Raw genomic sequence first — 17,713 nt, 5'->3', positions numbered from 1 at the left:
CTAAGTAATTATTCTAATTAATTAGAGAATATTTTATGAATCTTAAAGTGCTTATTTGTAAATAATCTGTATGTTAAAAAAATTATGAATCTAATTTATTTAGCACTTAAATTATTATTAATATCTAAAATATTTATGTGATCCTTATTGCCATAATATATAATTTTATTTAACTAAAGTTGTTGTGGCTTCGATAATTAAATAAAATTATATGAATCACTTAGACACATAATTATTTATGCTTAAAAATTATAAAAAAATTATGAGCATATTTTACAAAGAAAAAATTAATTATAATTAAATGTATATTATATTAATTTTTATGCACTTAATTATACTCATAAAATGTAAATAATTACATAACATAATTAACATTATGTAAATAGTATTTAAGCATAAAAAATACAAATATGGAATATATCATGCATTTAATCCATAAAATTATACATATAATATCTCCAATTAATTATACTAATAATAAATATTGGGGATATTTGCGGCGAAAATACCTAAGTTTTGCAAATTATGACACTTAAATACATAACTCTTTTTTTTTTGCAGCTAAAATACTTTCCGTTACACTTTCTTGGCACCTGTTGGTACCTCACCGTTATCTAACAGGTCAGCGCCTATACGGCAATTTCTGATTGGTCCACGTTATTAATAATTGAATTTCTATTTAAAAAATCATTTAAATATTTAAAAATTAAATAAAACTCTCTAAAAATCTAATAAGGAATTAAAATTTTATTTAAAAATCATATTTTTAATTAAATTAAAATTAAAAATCATTATTCAAAATACCTAAAACTAAAAATCTAATTAAAATAAATACAATTTTTTCCCGATTCTTCATCTTCACTGTTCTTCCTTTTATTTTTTTCTGGGTTGCTAGGTTGGAGAAGATGGATTCAAGGCTGGGATTGCTTGGACCGAAGGAGGACAAAGAGCACAGATTTGGGTCTGCTTGGATGGAGCTCAACAGTCGGCATCTAGGCTGGAGAAGATGGATGTGCGATGCCGACGAGGCTAGCTTTGACGGAACTCCGACCACCCTGAGCATGGCGACTCCAAAACCTCTGTCAAACCCATATTTTGTTCGTCACCTAGCCTCCCCCACCGACAACATTGCTCGATCTGCACGAAGACCATGTTCCAGCCTCCTCCACTTACGCAGATCTGCACTCCACCTGCGGAAAGGGAAAAAAAACAAGAAGAACAAGATGAAGAGGGGAAGAGGTTGCCTCTATTTTCTCCAAGCCAACACCCAAGAAAAAAAATGAAGAAGATGAAGAATCGGGTGGGAGAGAAATAACAATTACTATTGTTTTTAAGAAAGAATTTAATTTATATTAGTATTTAGTTTCAGTTAAAATTTCCAATCAGATTTTAATTTATTTAATTTTGTTTTAAGATTTCATTTAATTTATATATATTATTTTTTAAATTGATTTTTAAAAGTTTAATTATATAAAATTGAATTTTTAATACATTTTCTAATTTTTAAATAAAAATTATTTATTTGGACCAATTAGAAGCTGCCATGTAAGCGTTGACTTGTTAGATAACGGCGAGGTACCAACGGGTGCCAAGAAAGTGTAACGGAAAGTATTTTAGCCGCAAAAAAAAAGAGTTAGGTATTTAAGTGTCATAATTTGTAAAACTTAGGTATTTTCGCCGCAAATATCCCTAAATATTGCATGAATTAAAACATAAATAAGCATACAAATTAGTACAATAATCTACATTTATATATATATGATAAAAATAAATGCAATGATTTCATAAATAATTAAACGACATAATTAATTTAAAAATAATGCTCAATAAGGCAATAAATCAATAATACAATACTTGGTAAATTAATAAATAATTGTACTAAAACTTATTTATAAAATATTAAATGTAATTACATACCCAAATTAGCACAATTATCATTATTGCATGCTCAATAAATAAAAATAAATCATGGAATAAATATACCAAATAATTTTTTTTGCATATTTTAATTAATTTCCAAATAACATATATAAATTACCAAAATTATATGCATAATTAAAATAAGAAAAATTAAAAAATAAATTTATTTCCTAAATTAATGTAGAAATCAAGAAAAAATATATAAATTCCAAAAAATATATTTTTAAAATTTTAATTTTTCAGATGTTTGTTAATTTTTTTTTTAAATTCTGCCTTGGGGAAATGACATGTCGTTTTCCCTAATTTGTGTCGTATGACTCGTCCAAACGATGAGTCATTTTCCTACAGTGAAGTTAGAAATGACTTGTCATTTTTGTGTGTCTTGTTCAATGATCCAACTGGAAACCCGATAGGAAAAACACTATTTTGACGTCGAAATCTTTATTTTTAAGCCCAGATCAACCCGAAAGCTATAGATAAAGTGATTCATGGATTTTGTTTGCATAAAAAACAACAAAAAATCGAACCTTAATATCAAAAATTCTTTTTGATCATAACGGGGTTCTTGAAGGTTTGAATGCTTTCAAGGGTTTCAAAACTCATTTTTTATGCATCAAAACATTAGAAAATGTAAGCTAAAGAGTTTCTAATGGTATTTAGATTGAAAATGGTTTTGAATCCAAAAAAAAAAAAAAAACCAAACCATGGAGGCATTAAAAAAAACATTCAACCATTAATGGGTTATGAATATTTCAATGATTTTAATGAGTTTGAAAACTCGATTTTAATGCACGGTATAACTAGAAAATATAAATGTTACACCAAGATTTCGAAATTATCATGAATGAGCCTTGAAATGTATGCTCGTAAAGCATAAGCTTGAAGATAACAAGTTAATGCTCAACACTTGTATAAATTTGCATGATTCTTGACTTATTCTTATTGGCGGTCGAGCACCAGTTCAGCAGGCTTGAGCTCGAAATGATAAACCTTATCTGATGCATATGAGTGCAATTCGAGCATTCATTGCAAGCTCAAAGATGTTGATCTCCAAATGTTAAGTTCGGTGGAATCATTGGCTAAGGAGGAAGTTGACCAGAATAACGAGCTCGAAGTGGCGGTCAATCTCGGAATAGCATAAACCTTGCCTTCAAGATCAGCAACACGTTTTACACATGACAATTGTTGGGAAATCTTTATTCTTGAGGGATTTGTTATTATCTGATATTAAATCTCAATTATCATGGGATAGTATGTAATTAATGCATTTAATTATATAAATTTCAAATATGAATTGTAACTTCCCGAAATAAGGGGAAGATAGTTTTCTTAACCAGTCTATAAATAGATTGGAGAATTTATTTTGTGGACATGCACAATTTGGTACTAAGAACACTCTACTAAATTGCTTTGTAAAAGCTTTGAGAGAATACCACCAATCAATAATATTGACTCGTACTAGGCAGATTTTAACTGCTGAACCACGTAAAAATCTCATTTTGTTCTTCCTTATTTTCTTAATTCATTGTTTAGTGCTCTTTAGATTTAAGTTGACGAAAAACGGCGCCAACAATAAACCAAAGTATTTCTAGTACTCAATCAGATTTTGAATTAAAAACAAAAAATTTCAACTATTGGGCATGAACGTGAATTCCAAAAGTTTCCAAAAAAAAAATCATTGAGTTTGAGAGTTGTTTTTCATGTACAGAATCATTAGAAAATTGAACTAAATTATTTCTAATGTTATTAATATGGAAAACAAATTTAGGACAATATAAAACCCAATTTTTTTTAATATACTATATGAATGATATATATAAATATAATCATACACCTATAATATATGTGTAAAAAATTCATGGCCAAATATATATATCAAGGCAGAGGTAAACAAGGCTCTTGATACCAAATGTAAGATTAATTTAATCTAAATGCATAATAATACTAATATGCATAATAGACTGAATATGATTGTCACAAAATTAATGAGATCGATAAATTATACCTCTACTCATTGATTTGATAACCTCAATCTAAAAGGTTTAAATCTGCAAAAAGAAAACAAAAGAGTATTAGTGAGCGTAAATGACTTCTAAGCTCTCACTAGCTCTTTTGATGGAGTATGAGAATGAGCGTTGAGCCTGGAGACCAGAACCTTATATTTATATAGGTGAGATCTTCCATCAAGGTCTTTGCCACAATTAATGTCAGAATATATGACAATCAATAGGATATGAAATATTGGGTAACTCAATATTGAGTAGTTACCTTAAATGTTGACAATTGAGAATATCTATCAATTAATCTCAATATTGACCTTAATCATGATTAATTGAATTATGATTTTTGGTAACTCTAATTAATTCAATAAAATATTCTAACATCACATGCCAATGGTATTTAATATATATATATAAATATATTTATTAGTGATAAATAATATTATTTTTCTTTTGAAAGTAAAAGTTATGTATATATATTTATATATTATAAATGTGAGTTTAATAAAAATTGTTTCTCCGTTAGATTTAATATTTTTTTATTATTTTCTAACACCGTTAGTTTTATAGTCATCTAAATAAGGTAATAAATTACAAAAAAGAAAGTCATCTAAATATGGTAGATAAACTAAAAATAAATAAGTGAATCATAATAATTTCTTATCACATATTTTAAAATTTCACATTAAAGTATTTAAATTAATTACTCTGTCAATTATATTTTCAAAACTATAACCGAAAAATATATTTGTACTTAAATTTATTTTTTTCTTTTCTTTCTTTCTTTTATTAATTATTTATTTTATCGTTTAATGTATTTTATTTATCCAAACATATATGTAATAGTGGCGTAAGATATAAATATACATATTTCTTATTTTGTAGTTTAGTTTTTTAAATGAGAAATTACTTATTTTGATTGTTCTAGCCATTAATTAAATAATATGTATTTATATATATATAAATTTTATTGGCTTTTAAAACTTTTTAAATTAAATAATTAAAATTTAATCAAATAAACTTTATAAATTCATAGATTTAATTTAGAATTTTTTAATATTGAATATTTTTTATAAAAAGAAAATTAAAAAATATATTTAATTTTAAAACTAGAATTACCATATATAATATCTCTTCTATATAAAAAGTGTGTAGATAACGGAAATTATTAGTTTTAACAGATTTTTATTTTTTTCTATTAACTTTAACAGAATATTTTTATATTTAACGGTAAATTGTAAACATGACTTAAACTTAAATAAAATTAAATAAATAAATAATTAAACAAATTAAAATAAGATATTTTTGAGATATTTTACAATGGTAATTATTTAAAAATAATAAAATCATACATTTTATAACTTAAATAAAATTTAATTAAACTTAATATTATATTAAATATATAATATATAATTTTTTATTGTTAATGCCAAATTCAAAAACTAGAACAAACATAAATATAAATAAAAATTAATTAATTAATTAAAATAGAATATTTTTAAGATATTTTATGATATTTTATATAATTAACTCATATGATAGTTTATTTTTTATCAAGTGATTGAAGCTCTTTTTCTTGATCAAATTCACCACAGGACATTGTGAGATATATTAGAAACTAAAAATAGTTTATGCATATATATATTACTGTCTACACTATGACTTTTCTATTATTAATTTCTTTTTAAATATTATTGTATTTTATATATATGTCATGTAGCCATGTAAATATATATATATATATATGTCAACGTTATTTTTAGATGTTATATATGTAGAGATTATTGATATAAATATTTATATATACTATAGAATTATAATTCATTCTATTATATATATATATATATTAAAAAAAACAGTCGACCAATTTTTATTAAAATTATAAACAAAAACATATAAAATACCAATTCTTTAAATTAACATATGAACACTAAATTTTAAACTAAAAAACAACATCAAATAATTTACTTTTACACTAAAAGCTTTTGTGATAAATTGGTAAATGTCCTAATCTAGCTAATGAGTGCTCAACTTCCATGCCATGGACCAGAAAAAGCTAGTTTTCTAACCCAATTCCATGGTAGGGCTTGACCTAATATACATCCACACCCGTAAAGTCATCTTCCCTTTAAATTAATTAGACAATGATGTGAAAACCCTTCTGATCATTGATTACAACCATAATTCAAATAATATTATTATTCCATGCTTGTGTAAATTATCAGATAATAATAATAACAATAATTTGTGGTGAACATTATATCATCTCACTTCCAACATAAAGCCAAAACACTCTACGTGGTCTCATACTGTGTATTCCGAAGTGACCATGCTTTATTTTGCTAGTTTCAAGATGATGTAATAAGTTTGCTTCCATAATAATCTTAGCTTTATTATTATTTTTTCCATGTTGATTTTCGTTCATTCCATTCTTCTATGTCTGTTGTTATATATATATATACATATATGTTGGTTTTATCGTATATAGATTCATTGCTGGCTGATCCGTAGTGAGACACGGCGACATACTAAAGAATTATAGAGCAAAAGCATCGATCGATCGGTCGACAGAGCTTGCAACTCCAAATGTGGTAATCAGATAATTCTCTAAAATCCCATCCATTTCTGGATTTCACAGTCTCTCTCTGTTTTTTTGTTTGTTGATGCCAACCAATTTCCAGTCTGTAAAATTCTGCGGGATAAAACATGAAAGAATAAGAAGATCAAATATTCATCATTACACTACACTGACAAGGTAATATATATACAATTATTTATATAGTCAGTAGTACTGGTACTATATACTAGATATGTTTGACATATTCTATACATATATATATATATATGTACATATATACAAGCTCTGTTTGTTTTTTGTTTTCTGAGTTATAATTATTGAGGTTGGGAATATGTGCGAGAGGCATGTGAAGTCTTTGGTGTACAGGGATGGGAAGCCAAACCCTTATCGGCAATATTATTATTTTATTTTCTCAGAAAAAATAAATGTAGTAAATTTAAATTAAAAAGAAAAGTACCCTTTTGGACAATAATTCTCTCTTTCTATTTATAAAAAGGTTCTCTGATTCTGATTTTCTCGTCGCTTCTCTTTATTTTTCTCCATGATCGACAATAATAATCTCTGAGTTGATCGACACTGATCTCTTTGCTGATGTTTTTCTTATAAATATATTCATATATCTATGTCTCTGACATACTCACTGCTCTCACTGAATTATTTTGTCGAGTAGTTTGAGTCTCTGAAACCAAAAGAAAAAAGTCTAACTAGCTATTTCAGTAGAGGTACGTATTTTTCTTTCTGTATATGTTTTCAAATTTAGGTTCTTTTTTTTCATACTTGATATTAAATTCATTACCTCCTTTCTTTTTTCCTTTCTTCGAAAGCAGTCATTATTTGTTTAACTACTATATACAACACGATTGGATTTCTCATACATCCAAGCTTGAAATCGACAAAGTTTCCAAAGACTAGAAGTACAAAAACTGATGGATTTATAATTTTGTTCTCCTACTGTCGTGTCTTCTTTTCTATCTTTCATTTTTTTTATGCTTTATATATATATATATCATTTTTGTCACATAGATATATGTCTCATGCACAATTCTTTTTTGAACAGTTTTCCAGGCATATATATCAAATTTGCTTTAATATACGTCATAGAAATGATATATATTTGCAGTAATATTGCTTTCTCTCTTCTCTTTTCACTCACATAAAAAGTTTCCAAAAATAAAGAAAAATCATCGTACATAAAGTTGTTGCAATATGTGTACTATTAAGCGAAGAAAATGGACCTTGTCTTAGTTTTTGGTACACAGAAAAAAGAAAAAAAAAAGAAGTTTTCCACAATTACTTTTAATGTTTTGATAATTTAGTAGGTCATTTTCCTTATCACTTTCAGCCACTTAATAAGTTGTCCCTCTCGATTCATGGACAATAATATCCTCGAGAGTTTGAGGTAGTGAAAAAGTGTCACGTATCTATCAACCTACAATCTAACATGAATTGTCAAAAACACCCTCTCTAGTCTCTAGTGATCATGTTCTAGTTTCCCGGGACTCCCCTTGTCCTGAAAATCGTTTTAAAACCCAAAAATGCACTTAGGGACGTCTAGCTAATATATAACACCAAAAACACAAAATAAACCAAACACTCTGTAAAGCGACTATTCATGCAATGAAAGATAGCTTTTCTTGCTCAACCCCCATCCTTACCCCCAAAACATCACCCTCTAAAATCCCAAAAATCCAGTTCACAAATCTGTCCCACCAAAATATGTTATCACCATCGTCGTACGTCATATATATATATATACCAAAATATTAATTATGCTTACCTATATATTGTTAGATATATGTAAACACAATATTTGGAATCTTATATAAGTAGTATAGTATAAGTGTTGATCTCCTTGATCAATTAGTAGTGGTCAATTCCAAAGTGTTTTAGCATTATTTATGAAGGTGTTCAATTATAAGCCGCTCGTTTAGGAGCAAATATGTACAATAATAAATTAATAATACAATAATACTTTCTTTTTTAAAAAAAAATGAAAATGAATACAATAATACTTATACGGTTATATATATATATCTACATATGAAATTATGCTTCCAATTTGTGGATGGACCACACCATTGAATCCCATGCACCAAAAAGTAGACATATATAAAATGATCTACGGTTTTAGATAAAATCCCTATTTATCTTCTTTTGTAGTTTATAGTTTTAAAATGCTTAATTGTGATTGGTCTTAATGCTCGTGTAGAGATGGAAAACTCAGATACTTCATCCAACTCCAAACCAGTCAATGTACCACCATTACCAAGAGACTCCCGGGGTTCGTTAGAGGTATTCAATCCATCCAGCTTCTCCGCCGCCTCCACCCGCCCCTCCAACCCGCCGTTCCGGCCCCAATCCTCATGGCAGAGCTGGGAGGCTACTCCGGAACCCGACCCAGTACCCAAGCTCGCCTCCTCCAAGCCCGCCCAAGGCGACGACATAATTACCTCATGGATGGCCCTCAAGGACCCGGCGGCTCCGCCCTCACCGAATTTACAACCTTCTCCTTCTCCTTCTCCACCGACTACGACTGCGGTAGCTCCGATCATCCAACGGACATTCTCGGCCATCCTTAATGACAAATCAGAGAGCTCCAATAAGGAAGTCGGAACAGTTGCAGCACAGAGAGCCGCCGAGTGGGGCCTGGTGCTGAAGACCGACTCCGAGACCGGGAAGCCGCAGGGAGTTGCCGTGAGGACATCCGGAGGGGATGAGCCGGCTAACAGTAACATAATCAAGGGGAGCTCTCGTCGGAGCTCCAACAACTCAGTTCGGACCTCCGGTGAATCTTCCGACGACGGAGGAGCCGGCGGGAAGGAGAGAGGTTTCCCGAGAGTGTCTGAGGATCTAAAGGACGCGCTCTCGGCGTTTCAGCAAACTTTCGTGGTCTCGGATGCTACCAAACCCGATTACCCGATTCTGTATGCGAGTGCCGGGTTCTTCAAGATGACGGGTTACACTTCCAAAGAGGTTATTGGCAGAAACTGGTACGTAAGAAAGAAAAAATAAACACAGTTATTATTTAAAGTTAAACACTTATTAAACCTTTTTCCTAACTGTAATACCGGTCAGATCAATTATTTAATATTAAGTTAATTACTTGTTTAATCCATATAAATACTGTGTGGGTCCAGCCGGTTCTTACAAGGGTCGGGTACTGACCCGGAAGAGTTGGCAAAGATTAGAGAATCATTGCAAGCAGGATCCAGTTATTGTGGGCGGCTGTTGAATTACAAGAAAGACGGGACCCCATTTTGGAATTTATTGACGATTGCACCCATTAAGGATGAGACTGGCAAAATTCTCAAATTTATTGGGTTAGTTTTTTTATTTTTTATTTTTTTAAAAACAAAATATTTGCAATTTACAGTCGGAGTAAAATTAAGTACTCAAATTTGATTGGTGCTGTACGTGTATGTGTATGTTTGTCGTGGACCTCACGTGGGTTGATTTGGATGGTTGTGTAGACGATCATGCTCTGCACTGCACAGATGTTTCTATGCCATTATAGCCACGTGTCTAACAGGTCCTGAAACTGGGAGTGTAGAAAAGTATTTACTCAATCCAGTAATAATTATATTTAAAAAAAAATTGTCTTTTTTAATACTCGCTAAGGTATATATATAACATAATATATATGGAATTAATCTATAGTAATTAAAGCTATCATAATGTATACTGTGGACAAAGCCTGAACTTGGATTTAATTTCTCCCCATATATTTTTAACAAAGATTCCCTTATTATAAAATTCTGACATATATATGGGTAAATATATAAAATGGAGATGTATACATAAGCAATATTCAATGGAAGAAATTTTAACACTACACAACTAATAATCACTTCAATTAATTGTCTTGAAAAAAAAACAAAGCATATAATGATAATATTTGTATTTGTATTTAGCAATTTGAAAGAATAATCTTGTGATATGAAAATATTTGTCACATCTTCTTCTTGTTGTTTTTTTTTTCTCTGAAGAAAAGCATCTTGTTGCTGTTGTTCTCTATATATGTGGATGGGTAGTAAATGCTGAATGAGACATTTTTTAATGAACGTAATTGTGTAGAAACTATCTTGAGTGATACTAGTATTACAATTATGACAATGATTCACTACATGAGAAAAACAGTGAATATGATTCACTATCTTATTCTTATCTAATATATATTTATATATCAAGGTCTTAATATAGAATATGTCGTAAAGCACTACAGCACATGTGATGTGTTACACATGGGACCAAAAAATTGGAGCAGCCTTTTATAAGTCTCACTCACCCATTATATATAATATGATATATATCTCTTCAAAAATGTAACAAAGCCTTTGAATTTAAATCTAATAATGTCGGCCAGAGTCAGCACTACCGTGATATTGATGCAAAGTGGGCCTTTTATTTTTGCCTGATCTGTCCTAATTAAATACCGTCTGATTCTTCATCAACAGTGATGAGGGGCTGACATAGATAGCGAATACTGTTCTGTTTCTCTCTTAATTTCATTTGATATATATAAATATATATAAATGTGATTGGGCAGGATGCAAGTCGAAGTGAGTAAGCATACAGAGGGGTCCAAGGAGAAAACAGTCCGTCCAAATGGATTACCAGAATCTTTGATTCGTTACGATGGTATTATTATTATTTCCCAGATATAAGAATGGACTACACTAAGTTGGTCAGAGACTGAGTTCTTAATTATTTAGCTTTATAGCATATGTGAACTGAAGTAAAACATGAATGAATATGACATGTGAAAAATTAAGTGCATATAGTTGCAAGAGTTCTGAGACTGCATTTACTAATTTACAGTACTTAAAAAGTGCATTTCATTGAATCTAATTACAATTGCACCATCTTTTTTAGTTTGTATATTATTTATGCATACATTATATTAAACTAAGCACCTTTGTCCTTTCCATAACATTAAGACAGAGCAAAAATCATAACACGAATTTGATACAAAAGACAATAAGTAGTGAAGGGAATTAGAAGATGACTAATTTGGAGAATCATTGGTATCATAGATTCATTACCGTTTTGTTAACACTTGTCAATCTTGAACCTTGATCACATAAGTACTGTTTTCATTAAAATTGAAAGAAACAACTATAGTTTAAGTAGTACTGATACAATACATAATAGTAAAGCTAGTTGAGGTAACTGATAAGCAGTCTTGTCTTGTGATTAATGCAGCTCGTCAGAAAGATATGGCAAGCAGCTCAGTTAGCGAGCTAGTACAAGCAGTGAAGAGACCGCGAGCACTCAGCGAATCGATGAACCGTCCCTTCAGAAGAAAATCTGGAGGAGGTATTAAAGAACAGGAAAAAACAGATCCCCAAGCTTTGTCAAGAAGAAAGTCAGAGAGTGTAGCTCCACCAAGGAGGAATTCACATGGTGGCTCTAGAATAATGATGCAGCGCATCAGCGAACTCCCTGAAAAGAAGCAGAAAAAATCTAACCGCCGCTCTTTCATGGGGTATCTAACTATGATTATCACTTGAATTTAATGTATTGACTCATATGTGTTATGTTTTCATGTGTTATAATATCTATACTTTATTCATCAGGAGGCTTATTAGGAAGAGTCAATCTGATAATGACAATCTTGAGGATGATAATATTGTTGTGGTGGATAATGTTGAGAGTGATGAGGATGATGATGATGATGATGATGAGGATACAGATGGGCCTTTGGATGTTGAAGTAAAGAAAAGGCAGAAGGAAATGAGAAAGGGTATTGATCTTGCTACCACCCTCGAACGTATAGAGAAAAACTTTGTCATTACTGATCCAAGGCTGCCTGATAATCCCATTGTAAGATTTTTCCACTCAAACCATGTTTATTTATCAGATCATTGTTACCATTGTCTTCTTTTTCTCTTTTTTCTCATCTTAAGCTGTCTATAATTCACTCTCTTTTTTAGATTTTCGCTTCTGATAGCTTCTTGGAGCTTACAGAGTACAGCAGAGAAGAAATCTTGGGAAGAAATTGCAGGTAATGACTAATGAGCCTCAAAGTTCACATAGTGGAATAATTAGTTATTTCAGGTTGTTAACTATTTTCTTAGAAGTTTTGATACTAAAGTAGAAAAACTGTTGGCTTACTACTTCAATGGCCAAAATGACATGACATCCCCAGTTGTGTCAAAAAAATTTGTAACGCATAGTTGTGGACGGGAAACTATAGATGTTGGGAAGTTGAGTTCTTTCTTCCTGTGAATTTGTAGGTTTTTACAAGGACCTGAAACCGATCCGGCAACAGTGAGAAAAATAAGAGACGCAATTGACAACCAAAAAGATGTTACTGTGCAACTCATTAACTATACCAAAACTGGTATGGTTTTTCTCTCAATTTCTCAGTACTATGATATGGGGAAATAAAAAAATCAACTAGATAGGCTGATTATTCAAACTCAAACTTATTGTCTTTAAAGTGAAAGATGAAACTATGTAATGATTGTACAAGAACAGAAGTATGGTTTGCTATGATATAATTATTTTTCCCTCATGCATAATCATTTTGTCCTTTGTGCTTAAACCAGGCAAAAAGTTCTGGAACCTGTTCCATCTGCAGCCTATGCGTGATCAGAAGGTACTAACTAGCTTCATGCTTTAGTCAAATTACTATGAAGAAAAAGAAGAAAGGAAAGTAAATTAACAAAGCTAGTTTACATTTTCAACAGGGAGAAGTACAGTATTTTATTGGAGTGCAACTAGATGGTAGTCAGCATGTTGAGCCGCTTCGAAACTGTATTCCAGAACAAACTGCAGAAGAGGGCGAAAAACTGGTCAGCTGAACTCTCTTACACTCTTTACTATAATCATTTCTGCTCTCTATTTATGCTTTCACAATTTCTTGTGGTTCTGATTACATTATTTTGTAGTGACAATTTTATATATTGGCTATTACAACTTGGTAATTTATACTTGTTTAGTGATTTACTTAATATGTACTTTCCAGATCAAAGAAACTGCAGAAAATGTTGATGATGCAGTGAGAGAACTTCCAGATGCCAACATGGTATAGTCTCCTTAATCATCTTCTACTAAAATGTTCAGAAGGGTAAAATTTTAAGTAGTTTTTACCAACTGCAGAAACCTGAAGATCTATGGCTAAACCACTCAAAGTTGGTTCAACCAAAGCCTCATAGAAAAGATAGTCCTTCGTGGCAAGCTTTCCAAAAGGTAATGGTCTTATAAGATTTTATGTTGTAAAGGCCAATACCTTTTTATTGTTTAGTAATGTAATGCGCAAACTATTAACTGGATTAGTTGAGAGACGAATTAGCTGCTTTCCAGAATCATTTACTTTTCAAACACGCCTAAATATGATTGATTTCTAAGTAATTAAACTTGAAAGAACAGTCATCTCCCATTAGTTATTTTATTTTGTTGTCTATTTCAATATTAGGATATACAGGCTTACTTTATGTATCAATTCAGAATAGATATACTACTTTTTTCTTATCAGTTCAGAACATATGATTAGGATTTACAGTTGATGATCAAGTATTCCTTGCTTTTGGTCTGCAAGTATTACAATTTGATAGTTGCTTTTAATTAACACCAAACGTCTCTTTTTTACCATGTTTGCTTATGTAACTCTAATATTTTATTTGCAGATTCTAGGTGAAGGAGAGCAGATAGGATTGAAGCATTTTAAGCCTATAAAGCCCTTGGGATCTGGTGATACTGGCAGGTCGGTTTCTTTTCTTGTATCATTTTGACTAAGCTTTATGAGGAAATAGTGGTTAAATTTTGGAACATGAAAGCTGAGCCAAAACCATGGTGGTTATCTTACTGAGAGGGTTCGTTTTATGAATGTCCAACCCCGCCATTTTTAAACACTGATCTGATTTTTAAACTGGCTTGGCAGTGTTCATTTGGTAGAATTGTGTGGAACTGGTCAGTTTTTTGCCATGAAAGCTATGGATAAGGGTGTTATGCTTAACCGTAACAAGGTATCGAATTTGATTGTGTTTTTCTACATGCTTACAATTGGTTTTGTAATGTGGTTTACTTTAAAGGGTGCTGAGTAGAATAATCATTTCATTTTTACAGGTGCATAGAGCTTGTGCAGAGAGAGAAATTCTTGACATGTTGGATCACCCTTTTCTTCCAGCATTATATGCTTCATTTCAGGTAATTGGTATTTACAACTTGTTAGAAACAAACTGATCACTGAATTTGAGTTCATTTCTTACTTCATGCTCTTACTTTTTTGCTTTCATGCATGACTTTTTGTATAGGTTGTTAAGACTGGTTATACTTGATGTACATATTTGTATATTCTGTTTTTGTACAGCTAGCAGTTAGTTATTTATGTTAGTGTTAGCTGCAATTCTGTTAGTTAGTTAGATCTACTTCTCTTCTGATGTAATCACTATATATACCTCTGTATATTGATTCATTCATTCAATAAGAGAGTATATACATTTTTCACAGTCATTGTCAAAACCTTTACATAGGTCACTTCTAAGAAGCAAATTTATAAATGGTCACATACTTGTATTTTCAATTTCATATATTTTCTTCTCAATCTTTTCACATTTATAACTTTGCAGACCAAAACTCATATTTGTCTGATAACTGACTATTGCCCCGGAGGAGAACTCTTCATGCTTTTGGATAGGCAACCCACAAAGGTCATTAAAGAAGATGCTGTCAGGTAAAAACAAATTATTGATTATGACTTGTTAAACAATGGTGATATCAACTGACATAAACTTCTTAAAATGATTTTGTAGATTTTATGCTGCTGAAGTAATAATTGCCTTGGAGTACCTACACTGCCAAGGTAAGCTTATAAACAAAAAAGACGTGTATATTACTACCTTGTTTAAATTTTTTGAATGTTAATTATTTGCTTTTGTTTCCTTTCAGGGATAATCTACAGGGATTTGAAGCCTGAAAATGTTCTAATCCAGGGTAGTGGACATGTTGCCCTGACTGATTTCGATTTGTCCTGTTTGACATCTTGCAAACCGCAGGTATTTATGGTTGTTCATTGCTATATATAGTTGTGTGTTTTGTGAGGTTGGTTTTAATCGTCATATATTTGTTTCTCTGTTCAGCTCTTAGTTCAAGAAACATCTGATAAGAAAAAGTCACATAAAAATCAACAAAAGCCAATCTTCATGGCCGAACCAATGCGAGCATCAAATTCCTTTGTTGGCACTGAAGAATACATAGCTCCGGTTTGATACTCAAATATTTTCTCTTCTTATTTTAATTTTCACTTTTATGTACATATATGTGCATAAATATACATATAAACAAATGTTACAGTTCACAGTGTATATAAATACTAGCACTTCATTATAATGATCCTATGTATTTTCTAATTTCTTGCAGGAAATTATAACTGGGGCTGGTCATACGAGTGCAGTTGACTGGTGGGCTCTAGGTAATTTTCTGATCTAAAAAAATCTCATTGCAACTTAATATTAGTTATCGTTTCATTTATGACTTTTTTTCTTATATTACGAGAACTTTTTTAATTTTGTTCTTCAGGCATTCTTCTATATGAAATGCTTTATGGATACACACCATTCAGAGGAAAGACAAGACAAAAGACCTTCGCCAATATTCTTCACAAAGATCTCAAATTCCCAGGCAGTATACCGGTATGTATAGTTTATTTTTCTTTTATAATATATATTATTCTGATTGAACACAACACAAGGCACGAGTCATGATATTATATATTGTAATTTTCAGGTAAGTCTGCAAGCAAAACAATTGATGTACAGGTTGCTGCATAGAGATCCCAAGAACAGATTGGGTTCAAGGGAAGGTGCTAATGAAATTAAACGACATCCTTTCTTCCGGGGTATCAACTGGGCTCTAGTTCGCTGCATGGTACCAAAAACACAACATCATTTTATTTTTTCTTTTTTTAAAAAAAAAAAAATAGTATAATAATGAAACAAAAAATTTACAAACTACTGATTTATTTGCAGAACCCTCCAAAGCTTGAGGCTCCTCTCTTCGAGACCACTGAAACTGAAAAGGGAGAGAAAGTAGTGGATCCTCAGTTAGAGGATCTACAAAACAATGTTTTTTAATGGGTAAGGGGTTTTTTTTTTTTTTTTAAAAAAAAAAAAACTCATTTTACCTAAATATATATATGAATAAATGATCGAGGTTGCATTATTTGGCTTAACATTTCTTCCTTCTATTTCATCTAATTCAGGTGATTGAGCAGGTTTAATTGGCAGGAGCTGCATTTGTTGGAAAATCAAAATAAGATGATGCTCCTCTTTTTTGGATTCTTCTTTGTTAATAAGGGACATGCAGTAAATCATGTAATTTGGTTTGAGTACTAGGAATTTGAGTAAATCATGTAATTTGGTTTGAGTACTAGTAAATCATGTAATTTGGTTTGTTAATAAGGGACATGCAGTAAATCATGTAACTTGGTTTATTTTTCTTTGCTAAGCATGTAGGTGGAAGCTTTTTATTAGTTTGTACTAGGAAATTGAGGCTAATCTTTTTTGTCTTTAATGACCGCCACCAAGTTTGTTTTGTAATCTGTATTATTTTGTTGCAACTTTGGAAATTTATTTATATTAATATGGTATCTGCTCGAGTGTGGGGTTTGTTTTGTTTCTTCTAAATTGGATTTTCTCTCCTGCAATCAATACAATATTAGCTTAATATTTTTATCTTATATAAATACCAACTTTAATGCATTTTCCCGAAAAACCAGTTGATACACATCGGGTTGATTAACGAGTCCACTCCTCAATATGCCAACTTAATTGGAAATTACGAGGAGTACTTGTGCTTGTTATTAAATTCTTTTTTTTTTGTTTGATGAAGATGTTATTAAATTCTTTTAGTAGGCTAATAAACACTTCAACTATTTATATACAATTTGGGCGGCGCTTAAATTCCAATTTAAACTTTAAAAAAAGAAATTGTTCAAATTATTTTAAACATGAGCAAAATATTATTTATTTTTATGAATTTATGGGTAAATAGCAATTTAGCTCTTATGTTTTATCAATGGACTTTGTGTTTTATTAAATGATAATTCATATTATGTGTTTTTCTAAATAGATCAAAAGAGTATTTTGGACCCGATTTTAGTCAAATTATTTTTAATATATAACTAAAATACCTTCTAATTTTATCATTTAATAATTAAAATTAAATTTTAAAAAATATTAATTAAAACTCTTTCTCTCTCCTTCCTTTCTTT

General features: G+C 30.6%; 1 protein-coding gene across 4 annotated transcripts; it reads left to right on the top strand.

Annotated features, from left to right (window-relative positions):
- The first annotated feature begins 6,243 nt into the window (after window positions 1-6,243).
- On the top strand, window positions 6,244-17,113 carry LOC133788479 (phototropin-1). Of its 4 annotated transcripts, XM_062225976.1 has the most exons (27): window positions 6,244-6,278; window positions 6,409-6,511; window positions 6,602-6,675; window positions 7,169-7,220; window positions 8,708-9,488; window positions 9,636-9,818; window positions 11,045-11,136; window positions 11,701-11,983; window positions 12,075-12,321; window positions 12,432-12,502; window positions 12,735-12,841; window positions 13,050-13,099; window positions 13,191-13,295; window positions 13,469-13,528; window positions 13,603-13,692; window positions 14,130-14,206; window positions 14,384-14,468; window positions 14,569-14,649; window positions 15,072-15,175; window positions 15,255-15,304; window positions 15,391-15,497; window positions 15,582-15,704; window positions 15,862-15,913; window positions 16,021-16,133; window positions 16,228-16,368; window positions 16,470-16,577; window positions 16,703-17,113. In XM_062225976.1, exons 5-26 carry the CDS (start codon window positions 8,710-8,712, stop codon window positions 16,572-16,574), a joined length of 3,105 nt encoding a protein of 1,034 aa, XP_062081960.1. In that variant the 5' UTR covers window positions 6,244-6,278; window positions 6,409-6,511; window positions 6,602-6,675; window positions 7,169-7,220; window positions 8,708-8,709; the 3' UTR covers window positions 16,575-16,577; window positions 16,703-17,113. The 4 variants fall into 4 exon arrangements, with proteins under 4 accessions (XP_062081960.1, XP_062081958.1, XP_062081959.1 ...); XM_062225974.1 differs by lacking the exon at window positions 6,244-6,278 and having other exon boundaries at window positions 6,299-6,511; XM_062225975.1 differs by lacking the exons at window positions 6,244-6,278; window positions 7,169-7,220 and having other exon boundaries at window positions 6,299-6,511.
- Window positions 17,114-17,713: the final 600 nt, after the last annotated feature.

This window comes from Humulus lupulus, chromosome 7 (genome assembly GCF_963169125.1).
Source record: "Humulus lupulus chromosome 7, drHumLupu1.1, whole genome shotgun sequence".
Taxonomy (NCBI): Eukaryota; Viridiplantae; Streptophyta; class Magnoliopsida; order Rosales; family Cannabaceae; genus Humulus; species Humulus lupulus.
Note: the sequence above shows the minus strand (reverse complement) of the source record. Positions and strands in the feature narration are given on the sequence as shown.